General features: G+C 41.7%; 1 protein-coding gene across 1 annotated transcript; it reads left to right on the top strand.

Moving 5' to 3' along the window:
- The first annotated feature begins 214 nt into the window (after window positions 1-214).
- Window positions 215-21,994, top strand: LOC100027327 (gastricsin). Its single transcript, XM_007483867.3, has 9 exons — window positions 215-304; window positions 3,099-3,249; window positions 6,751-6,868; window positions 8,501-8,619; window positions 9,447-9,646; window positions 15,863-15,988; window positions 17,557-17,704; window positions 20,991-21,089; window positions 21,661-21,994. The coding sequence occupies exons 1-9, from the start codon at window positions 249-251 to the stop codon at window positions 21,811-21,813; spliced, it is 1,170 nt and encodes a 389-aa protein (XP_007483929.1). The 5' UTR covers window positions 215-248; the 3' UTR covers window positions 21,814-21,994.
- The last annotated feature ends 280 nt before the right edge of the window (window positions 21,995-22,274 follow it).

Raw genomic sequence — 22,274 nt, 5'->3', positions numbered from 1 at the left:
CCCCATTGCTTGTATTAAAAAGTCAACAAAATAGAAATTCCTTTCTGGAAATCATGCAAAGGGGAAAATTACACAGAAATAGTTGATATGGAAAGTACAAAATAGGGATTCGGAGGGCACACATACAAACAATTGGGGTGATGGGGTTAGAGAGAGGGTTAGAGCCTTAGCATATAAAAGGGGAAAGTCCATTTTGACTCTAGTAACCAAAGTAGCTTCTCTGCTGTGACGGATCATAAACCAGCACCATGAAGTGGCTTTTGTTGGTCCTGGTTTGCCTCCACCTCTCAGAGGGGATTCTCAGGTGGGTCATGAAACTTAATTGAGACAGAGAAGCAGTCCTGGGTCAAGAGACCAAGGTCACTTGGAAAGGGGGAAAACCTATATGTTCTCTTGGTAGGAAGATAGTGTATCATAATAGGCTGGGCTATTATGGGCTACAGGGGAAACAAAGGGTAATAGCACCTCACATTTCTATAATACAGAATTCTCTTAAGTTTAAAACCCTTTCCTCACAACCCTGTAAAATACAAGAATTCTTATGTCTCTTTTACAGAGGAGGAAAGAGATGAAGAATGTGAAAAGCTATGACCTCTTTTTAGTCCTAGCTAGTAAATGTTAGAGCTGAGAGCTGAACCTAGCTCTCCTAAATCCAAATTTAGTACAGTTTCCAAGGCACTGAACCAATTCTTGGAGGGAAGAGAAGACATGGTCTTTACCTTCATAATATCAGACAATTCTTATGCTTATGGAATTCTCAGTCTGGTGGGGGAGGCGCAGTCCATGTACTAAGTTCATGGTGACAAACCTATGGCACACATGCCAAACATGGCACTCAGAGACTTCTCTGTGGGCATATGCACCATCACTTGTCAGTACTAGAAAGGCAGAGAGAGGGACACCGGAGGAGGTACTTCCTTACTCCTCCCCACCATGCCTACCTTTCCCTCTGTACTTACTCCCTCCCATGAGTGGAGTGCTCAAGCCACTCCCTCCCTTTCTCCCTCTCCTGTCTGGGGTAAAGGGTATGGGGAGGTGTCACTGTCTCTGGTAGGGGGTGGGGCACTGCATGCAATCTGGGGTGGGGCAGGGCGTGGCACAAAGTCTGGGAAGGCATGGTATATGGTCTCTAAAAGGTTTGCCATCACTGTTCTAAGTAAACTCTAAATCCAATGGGAAAAACATAGTCCTTGTCCTCAGGAAGTTCCCAGTCTGATGGGAGAGTTCAGCTCTGTATATGTTCAGTTGTTTTTCAGTCGTGTCTGCCTCTTTGTCACTGAATTTGGAGTTTTCTTGTCAAAGATTCTGAAGTAGTTTGTAATTTTCTTTTCCAGTTCATTTTACAGATGAGGAAACTGAGGCGAACAGGGTGAAGTGACTTGGGCAGGATCACATGGTTAATAAGTGTCTGAGGATAGCCTTGAACTCATGAATATGAATCTTCCTGACACTGTGCCATTTCTCAGGCAGCCTATATGTATTCTAGTGGGGGAGATACCATCCTTGACCTCAGGAAATTCCCAATCTGATGGGGATGTGGAGAAGGAAAGCTATAGATCATGTATATGACTACTTCTTAAGTAACTCTGGCACCATAAGTCTTAGGGAGCAACCCCATTGGCAAAAGTAAGGGTCTTTCTTCTGAAAAAATTCATTTTTCATCCACCTGATACTAAGGGGTTGATTTCCAAGTCAATCTATTTCACTTACAAAAGAGAAGACAGAAATGCGGAGAAAGTGACTTAAGGAGCAGCTAAGTATCACACTGGATAGAGTGTCAGGCCTGGAGTTGGGAAGACTTAGGTTCAAACCCAGTCTCAGACACTTCCTAGTTGTGTGACTGAGCAAGTCACTTTACCCCCATTGCCTAGCCCTTGTCCTTCTGTCATAGAGTTGTTACTAGGACAGAGAAGGTGACACCCAAATTATGCCTCTGGTTAATGATAGAATCAGGATACCCCTAAAAGGTCTCTTCTAAAATACACATTCCCCTGAGAAGGCTAACACAAGTCCCTAATGCTTTAGTGGGAAGGAGATTATCACAAGATCCTTGTCAGGAGGCATCCGGGCAATAGAGGTAAAAGGTTCATCAGTGGTAGAAAACACAGAGGAGACAAGGTCCAGAAGGAATTCAGAGGGAGAAAGGATTTAATACCATACAGAGCTTGTCCACTTTGGCATTTGGAGAAAGGCTGGCATTAGAGATGAATCATGAACAGAATTTCCCAGGAAAGGAAGGACTTAGTCTATTAGTAAGTGCTTCTTGAAACCTTTGTTTTGGGAAAGGGTTCTAGACCAGCCTGGGAAAGCTAGGTGGTACAATACATAGAGTGCCAAGTCTGGAGTCAGGAAGACTCATCTTCCTGAGTTCAAATCTGGCCTCAGACTTTTACTAGCCATATAACCCTGGGCAAGTCACTTAATCCTGTTTGCTTCAGTTTCTTCATCTGTAAAATGAGTTGGAGAAGTAGATGGCCAATCTAGGATCTTTGCCAAGAAAACTCCAAATGGGGTCCTGAAGAGTTAGTTGGACATGACTAAAAATGACTGAACAATGAACTCAGGCCAGTTACCTTTGATTCTCCAGACATGGTTACCATACCACTGCCAGGGTGCCTTCCTCTTCTCCCCTTTTCAGTTTCCCTTTTTTGTTATCTTCTCTCCTTAGAATGAAATCTCCTTTGAGTAGAGATCGTCTTTTTGCCTATATATCTAACCTTAGTGCCTAGCATACTTTTATTGTTGTTCAATTATTTTGCTCACTTCTGATTCATGTTTCTTGGCAAAGATACTGGAGTGATTTGTCATTTCCTGCTCCAGTTCATTTGACAGATGGAGAATCCAAGGCAAATAGGGTAAAATGACTTGCCCAGGGTCACACAGTTAGTAATAATGTAGTAGATGAACTTTCTTGACTGCAAGCCCAGGGCTCTATCCATTGTATCACCTAGCTACCTATGCTTGGCACACATTAAATGCTTTATAAATACCCAACTGAATTTTTGCCCAACTGAATGGGTTAATATGGAGAGGAAAATTTCAGGCATTGAGGGAGAGGGAAAGATGACATCCTACCCTTCATTTACTAATTTCTGCAGAATTCCCTTGAAGAAGGGTAAGTCCATCCGGGAGACCATGAAGGAGAAGGGTGTTCTAGAGGAGTTCCTGAAGACCTACCACTATGACCCTGCAAAGAAATATGACTCCAGGGATTTCAGTGTGGCCTTCGAACCCATGGCTTACATGGATGTGAGTACTCCTTTCTCTGTAGGGACCCAGCTTTCCTGGGCAAAGTCTTCTCTCCGTGTTGTTATTTAGTTGCTCAATCATGTTCACCTTTTCATGATCCATGGACCATAGCTATCCATATAGTTTTCTTGGCAAGAAAATCCAAAATAAAAAAAGAAAATAATTCAGGGGCAATGAGGTGGCACAGTGGATTGAGATCAAGGCCTAGAGATAGAAGGTCCTAGGTTCAAATGTAGCCTCAGATACATCCTAGCTGTGTGACTCGGGGCAAGTCACTTGATCCCCATTGCCTAGCCCTTACCACTCTTCTGCTTTGGAGCCAATACACACTATTGACTCCAAGACAGAAGGTAAGGATTTTAATTAAAAAAAAAAAGACAGTCAACCTTAAGGCCTGTTATTCTGCTACAGAACCTTCCTAGCTCAGGGAAAAGGAAATTGATAAACTTTATCACTTAAGTTGTTGGGAAACTGATAAGAGCCTATCCAGGGGTATGTACATATTAAAAGAGGAACCTAGGCAATGATTAATCCTAAAGAAGTATCTTCAGTGGAACTGTTCTAGGTATGGTGGCATATGGGTAGTAGAGATGTTTAGGGGAAATGTCTTTCTCTTAAGTCTTTCCAACCATACTACTAGGCAACAACTTATTCCAACCAAGAAAAGTCTTCCTTCTAACAAGGATCCTTCAGAATTTCCCCAGTGATTTCCTCCCTCCATTATCTTATCTTGCCACTTGACTTCCATGATGATCCAGCCTATACTTTGCAATCTAGCTGTACTGGCTCCCAGTGCTTGCTCACAGTTATTGTTCTTGTGGTTCCATCATGTCCAACTTTTCATGACCTCATTTTGGGTTTTTTGGGGCAAAGATCCTGGGATGGTTTGCCATTTTCTTCTCCAGCTCATTTGATAATGAAGAAACTTGAGGCAAACAGGGTGAAGTGACTTGCCTGGGTTCACACAGCTATTAACTATTTGGATTTGAATACAGGTCTTCCTGACTCTAAAATGTGTGCTGTATCCACTGGGCCACTTAACTGCCCAACTGATTCTCAATACTCAATCCTTCTCTCTCCCTAATTTTAAGTTCTTGTTGGGTTGTTACACAAACTTGGCATAGCCCCTTTTCTTCTGATTGCTACTACTCCTTCCTACTGAAAGATTAGATCATCCTTCAAAAGGCTGCCTTCTCCACATAACTTTGCAAGAGTGACCTAGCTCATCCTTCAACCAGTCAGCATAATACTTGCCCCAGTCATTTCTACTTAAGGCTCTTTAAGAACTAATCTCCAAGGCAGAGATTCTTATCTTGACCTCTTAGTCTTTACTGCTCTTGCTTACACTGTCCTCCATTGCTAGAAAGCACTTACTTCTGCTGCTCACTCTCTACATACCCTCCATCTTTGCTCATTCATATTTCTCTCTTAAAAATCCAATTCAGGTTCTCCTTGTTTGTGAAATTTTCCTGAGAGCCATTCCACCTTCCCTCCCCCCCCCACCCCCACTTTCAGGTGCTAGTAATCTTATCACCAAACTTCTCATAGAATATTATGGTAAAGGTGAAAACTATTGTTTAGGAGCAAGTAGGTGACTCAGTGGATTGAGAATCTGGTCTAGAGATGGGAGGTTCTGGGTTCAAATGTGACCTCAGATACTTCCTAGTGGTGTGCAAGACTCTGGGCAAGTCATTTAATTCATACTGCCTAACTCTTAGTTTTTCTGCTTTAGAACTTTGTTCTAAGACAGAAAGTAAGGGTTTGAGAGAGAGAAACAGAGAAAAAAGAAAGAGAGAAAGACAGAGAGAAGAAGGAAAGAACAAAAGAGAAAGAGAAACAGAAAAAGAAGGAGAGAAAGGAGAAAGAAGGAAGGAGAGGGAAAGGAGGAAAAAGAAAGAGAAACAGAGAAAGAGAGAAAAAGAAAGAGAAAAAAGGAGAAGGATATAGAGAGAGAGAGAAAGAAAGAAGGAAAGAAAGAAAAGAAAGAGAAAGAAAGAAAGAAAGGAAGGAAGGAAGAAGGAAGGAAGGAAAAAAAGAAAGAAAGAAAGAAAGAAAGAAAGAAAGAAAGAAAGAAAGAAAGAAAGAAAGAAAGAAAGAAAGAAAGAAAGAAAAAGAAAGAGAAAGGAAGGAAGAAAAAGATTATCACTAGATATGGAGTCAGGAGAAGAGTTTAAATCCCAGCTCTGTCTCTTGCTACTTGTCTAATGTACTTCCCTTGTCACCACCCTCTCAGTTAAATCATATGCTATGTAAAGAGAGGGACCATATCTTATTTAATTTTTAACAGAATTGTTTTCAATTAGTAAGCATCCCCCCCCTCTTCTAGCTCCCCAACCCCAATGAGGAGAAAAATGGAAAAACAAAACTCATTTCATTTTGTATCTTTTCTATCATCTAATGATACAGTATCTTGCATGTAGTGCAAAATGAAATATTTGTTGAATTGTATGCCTGCTAATGTGAATACCCCTAATACTTTTGGATGGAGCAAGGTATGAGGGCAGTCAACAGAAGGCTTTCTATTGCCCCCTTTATTCAAGTTACATGGGTGAGCCAGGAGTTTAAGGAGTTTTAGTGCCTCTGGTAGGAGAGATTGCCAAGCCCCTTCAGAGTTCTTCATCCTCCTTTGGTGTCCACCTGTAACCCAGCTCTGCCTTGTGGCACCAAGATGCTGTAACATGTGCAGTGGCCACATCCTGGTAAAACTGTGTAGGCAGACAGGTTGAGGGCCTCAAATCTGTCAGTGAGTTGGGAGATGTGCACCCCAAGCATGTGAAGACATCCTCCAGGGGAATGAGTGGATATGAACAATTTGTTTCAAAGGCCAAAAGCATACACTGTAGAGCACTTAGAGTTTGATCAGACATCAAAGACTCCAATATTATCCATTGCGTCCCAGACCATCACCAGCCTTACTGACTTTTGTCTTGCCACTTGGCATTGATGACTCTGAAAGAGAGAATGAGGCTGACAACTTGGTACAAGTCTCCCTCACTTAAATCCAATTCACAAACAAGTTAAGCTATCACCCTTATGATGTCATTGGTCTTCTTTGAAATGAAGGACAAGGAGTTAGCTAGTTGACTCAATGGACTAAAAGCCAGGACTAAACTTTGGAGGTCTTGGGTTCAAATTTCATCTCAGAAACTTCCCATCTGTGTAACCCTGGGCAAGTCACTTAACTCCCATTGCCTAGGTTTGTTGTTGTTGTTTTTCTCTTCTGCCTTGGAAAATATACACAATATTGATTCTAAAATATAAGGTAAAGATAAAAAAAAAAGAAATGAACGAGCAACATGGGTCTACCAGGATCTTCTGATACTTGGCTTTGTTTAAAGAAATGAGATAAGCTAGGAAATAGAAAAGATCCAGTGCCAACAATCATATTTTTGGGGATGTGCTAAGTTAAGGGTGGGCAACACAAATTTACAACCAGCCCATTGTGGGTGGGAGCATTAATTGGTCTGAACAGGAATAATGGGGCCCTACTCTCTTCTCCAGTCTTCTTACTATGGGGAGATCAGCATCGGGACCCCACCCCAGAACTTCCTGGTGCTCTTTGACACTGGCTCCTCCAACCTGTGGGTGCCCTCCATCTACTGCCAGAGCCAGGCCTGCAGTGAGTACCCAGCTGGTGGGAGAGGGGGAAGGGAGAGGCAAGGTACTGAGGTGAAGAAGGCATGACCTCTATGTGTGAAGCAGGGGAAGACAACCAGAGGAATTTGAGACTCTGAGGGGGCAACTGACTTTCTTAAAATCAAATTGCTTAGCTGGAGCTGAGCCAAGAAGAATCAATCAATTTTATCTCATGCTAACGAACACCCTTCGACATATTTTTATGAAGCATTCATTGTATGCTTATGGGTGGGGAGGTGGGGAGAAGAAGATACAAGAGAGAGGTAAGATATGGTCCCTGCTCCACAGTCTCATTGGGGTATTACAGGTCCTATAAATGCTTGCTCTAGTCCTGGAAAAACCCTGGGTTTGGGGTCACTTTCCTGGAAATATTGGGAATCCAGAGAAAAGTTATCCAGCTTGGCTATTAAAGAGGGCGTGGAATAAGTGGAGGAAGCTGAAGAAAGTGAGTCTGAACCAGCCCTAAATCATCCCATTTCCTAAGGCCTCTGAGAGGACTAAGGTCTCTGTTTGTGGATGAATATTGTGCCAGCCTTGGAAAGATATGAATCTGGGGTCTTTGCCTATTACAAGAAGGAATGCTTAAGCACATGGCATTGTACTAGGAACCAGAAGCAAAGTTTAGCTAAGACTTGGTCCCTGCCGTCAGGGAGTTTTCAGTCTAATGGTGGGGAAAGATACCAACCTAGAAAATTAGAATATAGAATAATACATGATGAATTCATAAGAGAGATGCTATAAGGGTATTATGTATTTTCTTAGGTGAAGAAGTGTTTAAAAACAAAGAACTCTCTGGGCCATAATTCTGAGCTGAAGATCCAAACTTTAATTGCAGATTGGAGATCTTACCACATCTAGTTTGTGATAAGACCCCCTACAGATGCCCCACAGTATATTTTATAGGGTTTTGGATAGCTATTTAGCTTAAGTTGTTAATACAGAAGAATGTACAGAGGAGTTAAGAAACATGCAATGGTGCTTAATAACAAGGGTTTAAACATTCTTTTCCCTTATTAAACCTGAGTTGTCTGCTAGGAAGGCAGGTATCTTAGTTACCATTCTTAGCCCTGAATCTGTCATTTGGGATAGAGGAAGAGAGCAGAAGCCAAGAAAGCTGAGGAAGGAAGCTATTAGGAGCTTTTCTATGCCCCAGACCCTCTCTTCGAGCCTATGCTTCTTGGGTAATAGAAAGAGAACTGAACTTGGGGTCAGGAGAATTAAGCTAAAGGCCTGACTCTATTACTAAATAACTGTGTGGCCCTGGTCAAGTCACTTAATCTCTAGGGGCATCAGTTTCCATACCTGTAAGGCAAAGAAATTGGATGAGATGATCTTTAAAGCCCTTAGAATCTCTAAAGGACCCGAAGTCAAGAAAATCTGCTGTTAAATTAATATCTAAGATACTTAGAAACTGTGTGACCCTGGTTAAGTCACTTAACCTTTGTTTGCCTCAGTTCCTCATCTATAAAATGGCGATTGCATCTACCTTCTACAGTATTATCATGATCAAATAAGTCAACATGTATAAAGTTCTTTGCAAATCTTAATGCACCATATAAATGCTATTCCAGCTCTAACAGATTTTTAATATGAGTCCTCTGGGTTCCTTCTGTAGGTGGCCATGCCCGATTCAACCCCAGCCAATCTTCTACCTACTCCACCAATGGACAGACCTTCTCCCTGCAGTATGGCAGTGGTAGCCTCACTGGCTTTTTTGGTTATGACACCATGACAGTGAGTAACCATCTATCTTTTTCTTCCCCTTCTTCTCTTTCCGGCCTTTTTGAAAGGGCACAGACATACTCTATGACCTGGGACAATTTTATAGGAGGCTGAAAGAATGAAGATACTTGGCTTCAAAAAGAAAAGTCGACAAGGGGTGGAACATGATGGTCGCTTTCTAGTGTCTGAAGATACTGGTCATGTGGAAAAGGGATTAGATTGGATCTGCTTGGCCCCAGATGGCAGAACAAATAATTAATAGAAGGTATAGAGAGAGATTTAGGCTTGACCAAGAGTTGATCAAGGCTTTCCTCAGAAGGTAGTGAGTTCCTCATCACAGAATGTCTTCTGAATAGAGTCTGGATGATTATTTTTCAAGGATTTCTGTGGTTGGGGATGATTTCTTTTAGGGTATGGCTTAGAGTAGGGCTTCAGAGATATCTTCTAATTTTGAGATTCTTTGGCTATAGTATGGATACAGAATAAATGACAGAATCCCAGTGCTAGGAGAGTCAGCCATAGAAGGAAGGGACCTTGATGATTAAATGGGATTTGGAAGATCATAAGATTTAGAGTTGGAAGGAATGTAGGAATCATGCCACCTAACTCTCTCACTTTACAAATGAGGAAACAGAAGCTAGAGAGATCAGGGAGTACATTATGGCCAGGGGGTAAGTGTGAGGAGTGGGAAGGGGCAGATGCCACATGAGTGTGTCGGGGACTTTAGGGACCCTGGGACCTGGGTCCCTCAAAGATGCCCATCACAACTCTCTAAAGACCTTATCTGAATGATTATGCTTTCCCTCATCATCTCTCTTCTCCACTGTGCTTTCCTCCAGGTCCAGGGAATCCAGGTCCCCAACCAGGAGTTTGGCTTGAGTGAGAATGAGCCAGGCACCAATTTCATCTATGCTCAGTTTGATGGCATTATGGGCATGGCTTACCCTGCCCTGGCTGTTGGGGGGGCCACCACAGCCCTCCAGGGCATGCTGCAACAGAATGTCCTTACCAACCCCATCTTCAGCTTCTACCTCAGCAAGTAAGGAACCCAGAGGATACATGGTCCTGATTTCCCTTTCTCTGCTTCATCTAGATCTCTTTTCCAAATTTCTTCCTCCCACTCCCCTGTACTTCCCTCCATTCACATTTCTTTAAAGCTTCCAAAGTCCTCTCACCTTTTCTTTTTTTAAATCCTTACTTTGTTTTAGAATCAATACTGGTAAGGGCTAGGCAATGGGGATTAAGTGACTTGCCCAGCTAGGAAGTGTCTGAGGTCACATTTGAACCCAGGATCTCCTGTCTCTAGAACTGGCTCTCAATCCATTAAGCTGCTCACTCTTATCCTTTTTTATAAACCTTAAAGGACCCTAAAAATCTTAAACCTTAAAGAAATCCTTTGAAGTAGGTGCTGAAAGTATTATCATGCCCATTTTATAGATGAGGAAAGAGGTTCAGAGAGGTCAACTGGTTATAGAAATAGTAAATGTCAGAGCATGTGCCTCTTGACTTCAATTCCACTAATTATGTTTGTTGACTTCTTTTCTGTTGCTTTTTCTACCATTACCTAGAAGTTGGAGTTCCTTCTCGGAGTCTCCAATGTCCAGCCATTATGTACTTTCATCATCATGAGAACTACTGCCCAGCCTCACTATCATTTCTACCCCCTCCTTTTTTTTTTACCAAATTGTAAATTATTTTACTAACAGGCATTATAAACAGATACTAATATTCATTTTTAAAGACCATGAGTGCCATGCTGGTTAATATACGAACATGAATTTCTTAGAACGATTTCTCTTCCATTTTAGAGATCAACACATAGAATACTGAATATTCTGAAAACAGAAGCTATAATAATACATAAAATATATATCATATAAAATAATAAAATGTAACAAATATTATGTTGCATATGTAATACAACATAACACAATATAGTTATCATATGCATTGTTATAATAATTAACATATTAAAATTATACTATTATGCAATTATTTTATAAAATTACATATGAATATGAATTATTAAGAGGTAGCTGTAGATTAGTGGTTAGAGGACTGGACCTGGCATCAGGAAGACCTGAGCTCAAATCTGGCCTCAAATATTTCTGAGCTCTGTTACCTTGGGTAAGTCACTTCACCTCTGATTGCCTGACAAAAGGATCCACTGTATCCACTGGGGGGGAAAGTAGCAAATCATTCCAGTATCCTTATCAAGAAAATCCCATGGACAGTAGGGTCCACAGGGTCATGAGGAGTTGGACATAACTGAATTGAAGCAACAATATGAGTTAGTTTATTTTTCTTCTTTCTTTGCAACATGACTAATATGAAAATAAAACAGATATTATTCAACATATCCAAATAATATATTTAAGCACTGAACATATTATACATAGTAATAAAACATCATATAATAAGAAGTCAGGCAGTGAAATAATGAAAATATATTAAATAATCCGTATTTTTCTAAAATGTTATAAACAACATAATTAATACTCATTGTGCTTAATATATTTTAATGTGGAATTCCCATCATTCTTCCCTTTCCCCAAACACTGAATTGTGCCCTTTGTTCAAAATTAGTAGCTTTATCCTTAAATATCACATTCTATTTCATGACAAATTTAATAAATTGTTTACTAAAATATTTCATTCTTGTGTTCATCAAATATTTGCTGCTGCTAAATATAAATATATTAAAATATTTTATAGTGTATTCATCCTAGCCTGGCTATGGATGATTCTCTTTTGCTAACTCTGCCAAAGAGATATTTATTACTATTCAGAAGACATAGAGAAGTATCAGGTATGGACAGGATGACATTCAGGCCAGCTATCTTGGAACTGACAGAAACTTTCCTCTGGGAATGAGACAGTTCTGATTGAAGCTGACCAGTCTGTGCAATGCACAGAGCAGTTAGAAAGCCCTGTTCTAGGGGAAGCTACTCGGTGGATAGAGAACCAGGCCTGGAGATGAAAGGTCCTGGCTTCAAATCTGACCTCAGACACTTCCTGGATGTGTGACCCTGGGCAAAATCACTTAATCCCCATGGCCTAGTCCTTACTGCTCTTCTGCTTTGGAACCATTATTTAGTATTGTGGTTCAATCATTTCATTCATTTCTGATTCTTTGTGACCCCATTTGATTTTTTCCTTTTTTTAAGCTCTTACCTTCTGTCTTAAAATTGGGGTGGGTGATTGGAGTCAAGCAACTTGCTCAGGGTCACAGTTAGGATGTGTCTGAGGCTGGATTTGAACCTAGGATTTCCTGTCCTACTCTACCCATCAAGCCACCTAGCTGCCCTTCCCATTTGTGGTTTTCTCAGCAAAGATATTGGAGTAGTTTACCATTTCCTTCTCCAGCCCATTTTACAAATGAAGAAATTGAGGCCAGCAGGGTTAAGTGACTTGCACAGAATCTCACAGCTAGTAAGTATCAGAGGTTAGATTTGAATTCACATCTTCCTGACTGGCATTTTATCCACTGTGCCACCTAGTTTCCTTTTATTACATAGTTCTTTTTAGAGCAAGTCTTTAGTTACTCCATCACTATTGTGGTCCTCAAAAACAACACAGTTTCATTGTATAAAGTCACAGATTCCAAGCCAAAAGGGATCTGAGAGCCCATTCCCACTCCTACCCCTTTATTTTACAGATGAGGAAACTGAGGTCTCCCAATTGGGGGTGATTTGCTCTGGTTTACCTAGCTAGCAAGAATTAGCCATAGGATTTGAACCCAAGGCTCCCTGACTCCAGGACCATCGCTCTATCCTCCCTACCATGATGCTTTTCTCCATCACCCTCCTGGGACCTCACAGTTTCTCTTGCGGGTATCTGCAGCGAACCAGCAATAGATCTATCTGTTCCTCTCAGGTCTACTTCAACGCGCCTTGAAGTTTAGCTCTCATCCAGCAGATGGCGCCAATTTCCTTCTTTCCAAAAGATCAGCTTTGCAGCTGCTGATTAGGGTTGACAGTTTCTGGTTTTATCATTATTTATTTATTTTATTTTATTGATATATTTATATTATTAATTATAGTTTGTTATTTATTTTATTATTACATTTAGTGTTATTTATTATAGTTGGTATTGTTATTATTTGCCCTTACCTTCTGTCTTAGAATTCTTAAATACTAAGTATGGGTTTCAAGGGAGAAGAGTGTAAGGGCTAGGCAACTGGGGGGGAGGGGGGATGACTTGTTCAGGATCACCCAAATAGGAAGTATCTGCGGGAAGATTTGAATTCAGGACCTTCTAACTCCAGGGTCTATCCACGGAACCACCTAGATCTCTTTTTTGGTTTTTATTTTGAACAAACCCAGGATTCCACAGCCCCTGCCCTCTCACTGAGAAAAAAGGAAATTTCTTTCCTGTCCAGAGAGCTGATTATAAAATTTGCATTATGATTATTTGCATGTCCAAAATGAGCAAGTTACACACCAGGGCTTGATTTTGTTTTATTGATTGTCTAGACATAGGAGAGTGATAGAGAAAATGTTAATGATGCAGATTAAAATGAAAAATGTGCATGTGCATACATTTCCCCTAAGAGCTGGTTGTTAAACCTTTACCAGTAGTCCACTGCAGACTATGCACCTTATTGGACCAAGTCTGCATTTTATGGCTCCTGGTAAATCAGTCCCTTTTGCCTCCTCCCTTTCATATCTGCTGGCATGTCTCCTACTTATGTTAGCATTTCTCACTGAGTCTTGGGACTACCCAAAGCAATCTCTCCCATTCTGTATTTGTCTTACTCTTTAGCATCTTCCTCCAGGACTGCTGGAATAGAGAATGCAAATTACTTTAGGGCTGCTTCAAGAAACCCTACCAGAGGGCAGGAAAAGAGGAGCTGGGATTAAAGGGAAAAGGACAAACCATCTGGCATGGTGAAAAATTGGGTGTTGGCTTCCTACATCCACAGAGGCATAAAATACAAGGGAAGGTATGATGGGAGTAAAGGGAATATCTGGAGAAAGGACTTTAACAACATTGGAGGAAAGGAGATTACTTCTGATTTAAGGAAGAAAGATTCATGGAAGCAGTCCTCTGTTGCTTATCTCAGGATTTGGTCTTCCCTGATGCCCATTAACTCTGGTTTTGATTTTCTTGGTCATTTCCATGTCTGAGCAAAGCCATTAGCTTAGATAGAGAGATGGTGATAAGGACTTGCACAGAGAGAAAGCCCATCCATAGGGTGTATGGTGTAAACCTCAAAATTTCTTAGACTTATAAATGTTGGAAATTTCACCATTGGGAAATTTCATACTTGAAAAATTTCCTATTGATAGTGGGAACTCTATTGGAATGTGAACCCCATTGGCATGGGAGGTTCCTCCTCCTCCCTTCTTAAGATTACTTTAGGACAGAAACCTTTTGCTGAACAATGGAAAGGGCTTTGACCTATGCTTAAGCATAGAACAGGAAGTTCTTTGAGTCATGATTGATTTTAGAATTGATACAATAGAGATACTTGGAATGACAGAACCAGGTCTTGGAAAATACAATTTCCACCCCACTCAGCCCTAACAGGATTTAGGAAGGGCTGCAGCAAAGGATCAAGATTTAATTATTTGAGAATATGACCTTCAACAGACATGTGCAAGGCCACAAACCTCTGGGCGGTCCTGGGTTAAGCTAGAGCCACCATTGGCACAGGGAAGACATGGACAGTGATTGGTAGATGTGAGAACTGAGGGGAGGGAACTTGGATGGTTTCCTTAAAGAGAGAGGGGTCTGACAACTGAGGGTGGTTGGTTGGAGAGGTTTTTGCTCTGAGAGGTGGTGCTTTGAGAAGTTTGCTCTGAAGGAAGCTGGAGGGGGAGGCCCCTGAGACTGTTTCTCCATTTTGGTCACGTGAGTGATAGGGACTGATCTCTTTTCTTTGCCTCAGCTATCTAAGGGCTTGGGCCTTTTGGCCCAGCCTAAACAGAAGGGGTATTTAAGCCCTATTCTCTTCTCTCCCCTTTCTTTTTTTCTCTCTCTCTCTCCCTCTCTCTATCTCTAATACCTTTCTTCCTCCTGTTTGGAATTAAACTCCATAAAAGGTTGACTGCTGACTTGAGTTTTCATTTAGGAATTACATAGCTGAATTCCTTGGCGACCTTAAATTAATATATATCAGTCTTTTAAAGTGATTTCCTTGTCACAATGGGGTGTATGGGGTGCTCAGGGAGGAGTAATGTCTTTGGTATGGAGGGCATGTCGTGCCCTCCTAGGGCAGCTCTCCAGCCTCTGACCCTCACCTGATACCCAGCTCTCACTTGTGGCTCCTAGTAGCTGCTAGCATGCAGCAGCCGCCACACCCCGGGCAACAGCTTCATGCCACTGGACCCAAGCTTCCAATGCCGAGAGAGTGGGACTATCTCTGTGCATCTACTTTTCCACTTAAATCTTCATGCAAGTGAAGTGTCTTTGTGCACAAAAATGCACAAAGACAATTGTAATCCTCGGTTACCGAGAGACTACTACCAAAGGGCATTCATTTGGGGTTCAGTGACTAAGGTCATATTTGAACCCAGGACATTCCATCTCCAGGCCTGGAGTTCTAGTCACAGAGTCACCTTGCTACCCTGCCAGGTGTATATTTTAAAACATGATACTTAACCACTATTTTGAATTATCTGTTGACTTTCTATTATTTCCAGATTTTCAGGGATTACGTCCTGTCAGCTCTGGATATATCTTCATACCATCATTTACTTACATGTTGTCTTTTTTCTTTAATTTATTTTTAAACTTTTTCCCATGGTTATATGATTCTTGTTCTCTCCCTCCCCTTTTCCCTTACCCCCTCCAGGAGCTGACAAGCAATTCCACTGGGTTATGTATTACCTGCTGTCTTCTTCATTAGACTTTGACCTCCTTGAAGGCAGGGACCATGTTCTTGATTTTTCTGTGTATGTCTCACTCTTTGTGACCCCCTTTGGGGTTTTCTTGGCAAAAATATGGAGCAGTTTTTCTATTCCTTCTTCAGCTCATTTTATAGATGAGGAAACATAGATAAATGGGATATGAAATGACTTGCTCAGGGTCACACAGCTAGTAAGTGTTTGAGGCCAAATTTGAACTCAGGTCTTCCTGACTCTAAACCTAGCACTCTCTCCACTATACCATCTACATGCCCCCCTCCCCAAATGAAAGCTGCCTGATTGACTGATAGGTGTTGTCAGTCTTCTGAAGAGACAGAGGTTCAGGCGTTTTCCCTCCCTTCTGCCCCTCTGCCATGTCTCTGTAATTCCTTTCTCTCTTGCAGCAGCCAGCAGAGCTCTCAGAGTGGGGGCGAGGTTATCTTTGGAGGTGTCGACAACAACTTGTACAGTGGTCAGATCTACTGGGCACCTGTCACCCAGGAGCTCTACTGGCAGATTGGCATCCAGGAGTGAGTTGTGGAGGGGTTGGGTGTGAATGATGGTGGGGGGAGGGGAGCTGGTGAGTGAACATGTGGAGGATGAGAAGAGACTGAGCTCCCTAAGGATAGTGGGAGCTCCCTAAGGATTGAACCTCATATTCTCTACTTAATATTTCACACATCTGGGAAGTGGCAAGTGAAGGTACAGCCTGGCCAGGCAAGTGCACTTTAAAAAAAAAACAAACCCTTATCTTCTGTCTTATGATACTGTGTATCTGCTCTAAAGCAGAAGAGCAGTAAGGACTAGGCAATGGGATTATGTGACTTGCCCAGGGTCACATGGCTAGAAAGTATCTGAGATCACATTTGAACCCAGGACCTCCCAACTCCAAGCCTGGCTCTCTAGCCACTGTGCAATCTAGTGTTTATTGATGGGCCATTGTGTGTGAGTGGGGGTAGTGATAACAATAATTCAAAGTGATAAAGCTCTTTAAGGTGGTTCTGAGAGTAGCGTTAACATTATCCCCCTTTTATAGATTAATGAAGTAAGTTGCCCAAGAGTTACCCAGTAGTGTCAGAGTTGGGACTCAAACCCAGGAATGGGAAGAAAATTATCTCTGCCCTCTAAGAGGCTACAGAAACGGTTTTGACTCTGAAAAAGAACAGGCAGACAGGATTAAGGACAGACAGCAGGAAGAATGAATGTCTCCTATGCCCAGGATAGCATGACTGAGGCAGATGATGGGGATCATTCCCTCCCCCTGTTCTGTGGAAATCTTTTGAAGGAGATATCTGTCTGGACTGACTTGGAAAGAGGCCGTCTGCTAGGAAACAGAGAGGGACCAAGGTGATCTCTGGAGGGTCCTCTGAAGGGTGCTCTGGGATTAGAGGTTATTTTCGGTTTTTAAGTTATAATAAGGGTCTTTCATCAGAGTAGACAGGTTATAGTCTGGGAAGCTGCATAGAACCATAGTCCTGGGACTTCCCAATTGGAGTTGATTTTTAAGAGGTTAATCTTCAGTGGTGCGGGCTAGAACACTGGACCTATAATTAGGAAGACCCAAGTTCCAATCTTGCTTTAGGTATATACCTGCTGTTTGAGTCTCTTAATCTTTCTGTGTCTCAGTTTCCTTATCTGTAGTTCTAAATTCATGATCTTCTGGTGGGACACAGTGAGGCAGTATTAGCCTGGGCTGATCTTTTGCTCGTATAAGATGAGAGGGTTCAACTTAATGGCATCTAAGGTCCTATACAGCTATAGATCCATGATCTTGGTGGTTTTTTTTTGTTTTTTTTTATCCTCACCTTCTGTCTTAGAATCAGGATTGTGTATTGATTGGTTCTAAGGCAGAAGATCTGTTAGGGCTAGGCAATGGGGGTTAAGTGACTTGCCCAGGGTCACACAGCTAGGAAGTGCCTAAGGGCAGATTTGGACTCAGCACTCTCATCTTCAGGTCTGGCTCTGAATCCACTGAACCACCCAGCTGCCCTCATCAAGGGTCTTTTGGTGGACACTGGGAAGGGATTTGAAAGAGGAGTCATTTGCCCTTGTTCCTAAGCTCCTAGGGCTGAAGCTCCTCTTCCTTGGCTACTTCTAGGTTCTCCATTGGAGGTCAAGCTACTGGCTGGTGCTCCCAGGGTTGCCAGGCCATTGTGGACACTGGCACCTCCCTCCTCACTGTGCCCCAGCAGTACATGAGTGCTTTCCTTCAGGCAACAGGAGGACAGCAGGACCAGTATGGACAGGTATGTTTAATTTCAGTTCATATTTATTAAGTGCCTACTGTAAGCAAGTATGGTGTTAGGTGGGAGGGAAATGAAGATTTAAAAAAGCATGTTTCTTGTCCTCCATGAGGTTTCAGGCTCTGCTGGTGGTGAGTATGCCATGCATCCAGATAAGCCTAATGTAAGGTCTCCTGTGATGGGGGCAAAGGAAAGACCTATATATCTTGCTGGCTACTTATCTCAGGTTGGAGTATCTCCTCCTTTCACTTCTGTCACTCATTATACCTGGGAGATGAAGGCCCCAGGGAGCTGGTTACAGGATGTCTGGATGTCTGGGTTCTACGAACAGTTTTTTTTTTCTTTTTTAGAAATAAGAAATTTCATTTATTTTGAAAATTACATGTAGTTTAAATATATGTCATAACAAATTTCTACATAATTTTTCTGAAGTTATCTGATCCAAATTGTCTCTCTCCCTCCCTTCACTCTTTCCTCCCGGAGCTGGTAAGCAATTCAGTCTGGGTTATACATAAACATGTTTCCATATTATTCATTTTTTGTAAGTGAATAGTCTTATCAAACTCCAAATCCCAAACATATATCCAAATAATCAAGTGATCAGTCATCTGCTTTCATCTGCATTCTGACTCCCACAGTTCTTTCTCTGGAGGCGGAGAGCATTCTTTGTCATAAGTCCTTCAGAATTGTCCTGGGTCATTGTATTACCGAGAGTAGCCAAGTCTATCATAGTTGGTCATCCCACAATATTGCTGTCACTGTGTATAGTGTTTGCCTGGTTCCGCTTTATAGGTCTTTTCAGCTCTTTCTGAAATCAGAAAATCAATTCTAATATGTGCTAGCAAGTCACTTTATCTCTCCAATTCTCAGTTTCCTCATCTGTCCTATAAGGAAGTGTCACTAGATGACCTCTAAGTTCCCCCTAGCCTTAAATTTGACGATCCTGAGAAACAAATAGCTAGAGATATATATGTGTATATATGTATGTGTAAGGGGGGGAGTCAAAGAAAGACATAGACAGACAGACAGACAGACAGACAGAGGAAGGAGAGTGGGTGAGAGGAGAGACACAGAGAGAGAGAGAGAAAGAGAGAGAGAGAGAGAGAAAGAGAGAGAGAGAGAGAGAGAGGGAGGGAGGGAGGGAGGGAGGGAGGGAGAGGAATGGGAAATATTATTATTATTACTATTGCTAATAATTATGTTACTCCTCCCAGGAATCTGGGCAATTTAAAAGAGAACACCCAGAGCTTAGTAATAAGGGTTAATTTTGTAGCCCTCGAGTCTCAGAAGAGAATTTTGCAAATTTCCACTCAGTCTCCTGGGTAGTTGATTACCTGCTCTTTCTACTCTTATTTAAAAAAAAAAAAAGATTTTTATTGGCATTTATTTTTTTACATCACTTACATTTCTTAATATATCCCTTCCCAGAGAGAAATCATTCAAAGAACAGAAAAGAAGGGGGGAAAAGTTTTTGTTATAGTTATAGAAAAGTCTGACATCATATGTAATGTTCCATCTATAGCTCTTCATTTCTAATTAAAAAAAAATTTTAAACCCTTACCTTCTGTTTTAGAATCAATATTCTATATTGGTTCTAAGGCAGAAGAGTGGTAAGGGCTAGTGTAACCATGAAAATGTGGTTTCCCAAGACTGTGAATTGACAAAACTGTAAAGGTTTTGGTCAAACTGTAAAGATAATTTTTAGTGTCTTGATTTTAAAATCTAAAATTGTGGTCACCATGGGAAAATTCCCAAATATGAAAATGCCCAAGTCAGCTGGGTTTTATGAAGATTTTAATTAATACAAATGAAGGAATTAAGGGAAGGTGAGAGAGAGAGAGAGAGAGAAAGAGAAAATAGTAGAAAGGGACTAGGCCAAATGGCCTAGGCCTGAGCCTAAGGGAGAGCAAGTCAGTCTTTATCACTCACCACAAGATCATCTTCAAGCAGGCCCCAAACCTCTGAACTCCAACTCCAACTAACTTCCAATCCAAAAAACTAACTGAACTCCAACTAACTCAATTTTGAACTCCCCTTCCTTTTAAAGAAATTTTCTCTTGAGTCACCTCCCCTAAATTTTCACATCTACCAATCACAGTAGACACTTTTTCCCAGGACTGACCATTCTTAGTTCATATCTTATTTTGTTCTCACCTTCTCTGGTTAGGTAAAATCTACTGAGTACTTCACACCTCTTTTTGTTAAGCTTGCCTTTTGTAAGTTGCTTGACCTTTTAGTGATTAATTTAACCTTTATAGGTATTTAGCACCTTTTTGTATTAGATCTAAAAATAGACCTAGCTTAAGGTTTTAGCTTCACTATAAGTATAAGTTAGGGATTTTCATTGTTCAATCAGGAGTTTTCAACTTTATCTTCCCCTAAGGCATTGTCTGAGTAGGGTGGAGTAATTTTAAAAGTTCTCAATACATTCCTGATCAAGTACCTCCATTGTTAAAAAAGGGGAATAGCTTAATCAAATCTTCTGAAGTAGAGTCTGAGCAGTTTTAAGATTCACACTAGGCAATGGGGGGTAAGTGACTTGCCCAGGGTCACACAGCTGGGAAGTGTCTGAGGCCAGATTTGAACCCAGGAGTTCTTGTCTCTAGGCCTGGCTCTCCATCTACTGAGCCACCCAGCTGCCCCCTTACCTCTAATTTTTAGAATCAGATTGAGGCATCTTCTTAGATTTCTTCTATGGGATCAGGCTTGGTCATTATAATTTCATGGCATTACTCTTTTTTAAAACTCATATATTTTATTAATTATGTGCAATAACAATTCTCAACATGTATTTTCCTAAATTATAAGATCCAAATCATTTCCCTTCTTTTCTTCTCTCCCCCCTTTCCTGGAGATGGTAAGTAATTTGATCTGATTTATACATGTAGTATCATATAAAATGTACTTTCACATTGGCCATCACTCTTTAAGAGACTATTCATATAAAACCCAAATTCTAAAATAAAACCATAAATAAACTAAAGTGAAAAATTACATGCTTTGATCTGCATTCTGACTCTAACAGTTCTTTCTCTGGAGGTGGATAGCATTCAACTGATCAGTAAACAATGATCCATCTACTCTGAGGGTGGGGAAAGGGCTGGAAAAGGCCAGGATCAGGATGGATGTGGGACCCATACCCTGGGCTTGCCATCTCTGGGAAAGGTGGGAGAGAAGAAAAGGGGGAGGGTCTGAGCCCAAGCTAGGGCTCTCTCTGAGGTGTTTTCTCAATGGCGACTGAGAAGATGGAATGACATCATGTTTTTATCTCTCCTATTTCTCTCTCTAGTATGTGGTAGACTGCAATAGCATTCAGAACCTCCCCACCATCTCCTTCCTCATCAATGGGGTGCAATTCCCTCTGTCACCATCTGCCTACATCCTCAATGTAAGTAGTCTACCCATGATCTCAACTAATTTGGGGAAGGAGAGAAAAAGGAGTGGAGAAAGGGAGTGAGAAGGGCTTATCATTTTTCAAGGAGTCAGCAAGGCACAGTAGAAAATACTACCCCTAGAGTCAGGGGACCGGAGTTCAAATTTTGACTTTGACACTTCCCGCCTCCATAGCCTTGAGCAAGTCAGTTTGTTTCCCTGGGCCTCAGTTTCTTCATGTATAAAATAGTAGTGGTGGTAGAAAAATTATCCGTATAGTTCCTTTCAGCTCTAAACATATGAAACTCTTATCTTGTACTTTGTTACTTCTTATGATTTTTCTTCTCTATCTCCCATGCTTCAAACCTCCTATCCCAGAAAACAATAAAAGCTAGCCCTAAGATAGCAGAAGGAATAAGAAAAGGAGAAGTCACCCTGTGAGACAGTGAAGCAGGCTTCCAGGGCTCCTGGGTATCAAGGGAAGGGTCAGAGTTCTGAAGAGGACAACTTTGGGCCACACCAGTCAACCTCTCTGCTGTTACCCCTCTGCAGGTTCAGCATGGCTGACTCTCTGCTCTCTTCCACAGAATAATGGCTACTGCACTGTGGGGATCGAGCCCACCTACCTGGCCTCCCAGAATGGCCAGCCCCTCTGGATCCTTGGAGATGTCTTCCTCAGGTCATACTATTCTGTCTATGACATGGGCAACAATAGGGTGGGCTTTGCTACAGCTGCCTAGACTGACTGGCTGGCTGCCCAAAAATCCTCCTTCTCCACTTCTTTCCCCTTTACAGTCCCAACACCACGACACCAGCAAGAAGTTCTCACCCTCTTTCTCTTCCCTGGGCTGAGCCCTCCTCTCTACTGCCTCCTCAGTAGCCCCTCTCTGACTTTGTCTAATAATAAATGAATCCTCAAAATGCTTTTTGTCCAGCTTGCTCTTTTCCAAGCGGGAGCCCCAGCAACCAATACATAGTCTGCCAAGAGCATCAGTTTGATTGGATCCAACCCAAATTTATTAAGTCATGCGAAGTGCTTCAAAGATAGATGAGACTGGGGGTAGCTAGGTAGCCCAGTGTACTAGCTCTAGAGTAAAAGGTCCTGGGTTCAAATTCTGATCTAGAGAAGAGAAGTTCTGGTTCAAATCTGACCTCAGACACATCCTAACTATGCCATCTGGGCAAATCACTTAATTCCCAT

This window comes from Monodelphis domestica, chromosome 2, assembly GCF_027887165.1.
Source record: "Monodelphis domestica isolate mMonDom1 chromosome 2, mMonDom1.pri, whole genome shotgun sequence".
Taxonomy (NCBI): Eukaryota; Metazoa; Chordata; class Mammalia; order Didelphimorphia; family Didelphidae; genus Monodelphis; species Monodelphis domestica.
Note: the sequence above shows the minus strand (reverse complement) of the source record. Positions and strands in the feature narration are given on the sequence as shown.

Bases quoted from the DNA above. Each gene is read 5' to 3' on its own strand.
- LOC100027327 (XM_007483867.3), top strand. From the start codon at position 249: ATGAAGTGGCTTTTGTTGGTCCTGGTTTGCCTCCACCTCTCAGAGGGG. The intron at 3,250-6,750 runs GTGAGTACTCCT...TCTCTTCTCCAG, and splicing joins AACCCATGGCTTACATGGAT to TCTTCTTACTATGGGGAGAT. The intron at 6,869-8,500 runs GTGAGTACCCAG...TTCCTTCTGTAG, and splicing joins CTGCCAGAGCCAGGCCTGCA to GTGGCCATGCCCGATTCAAC.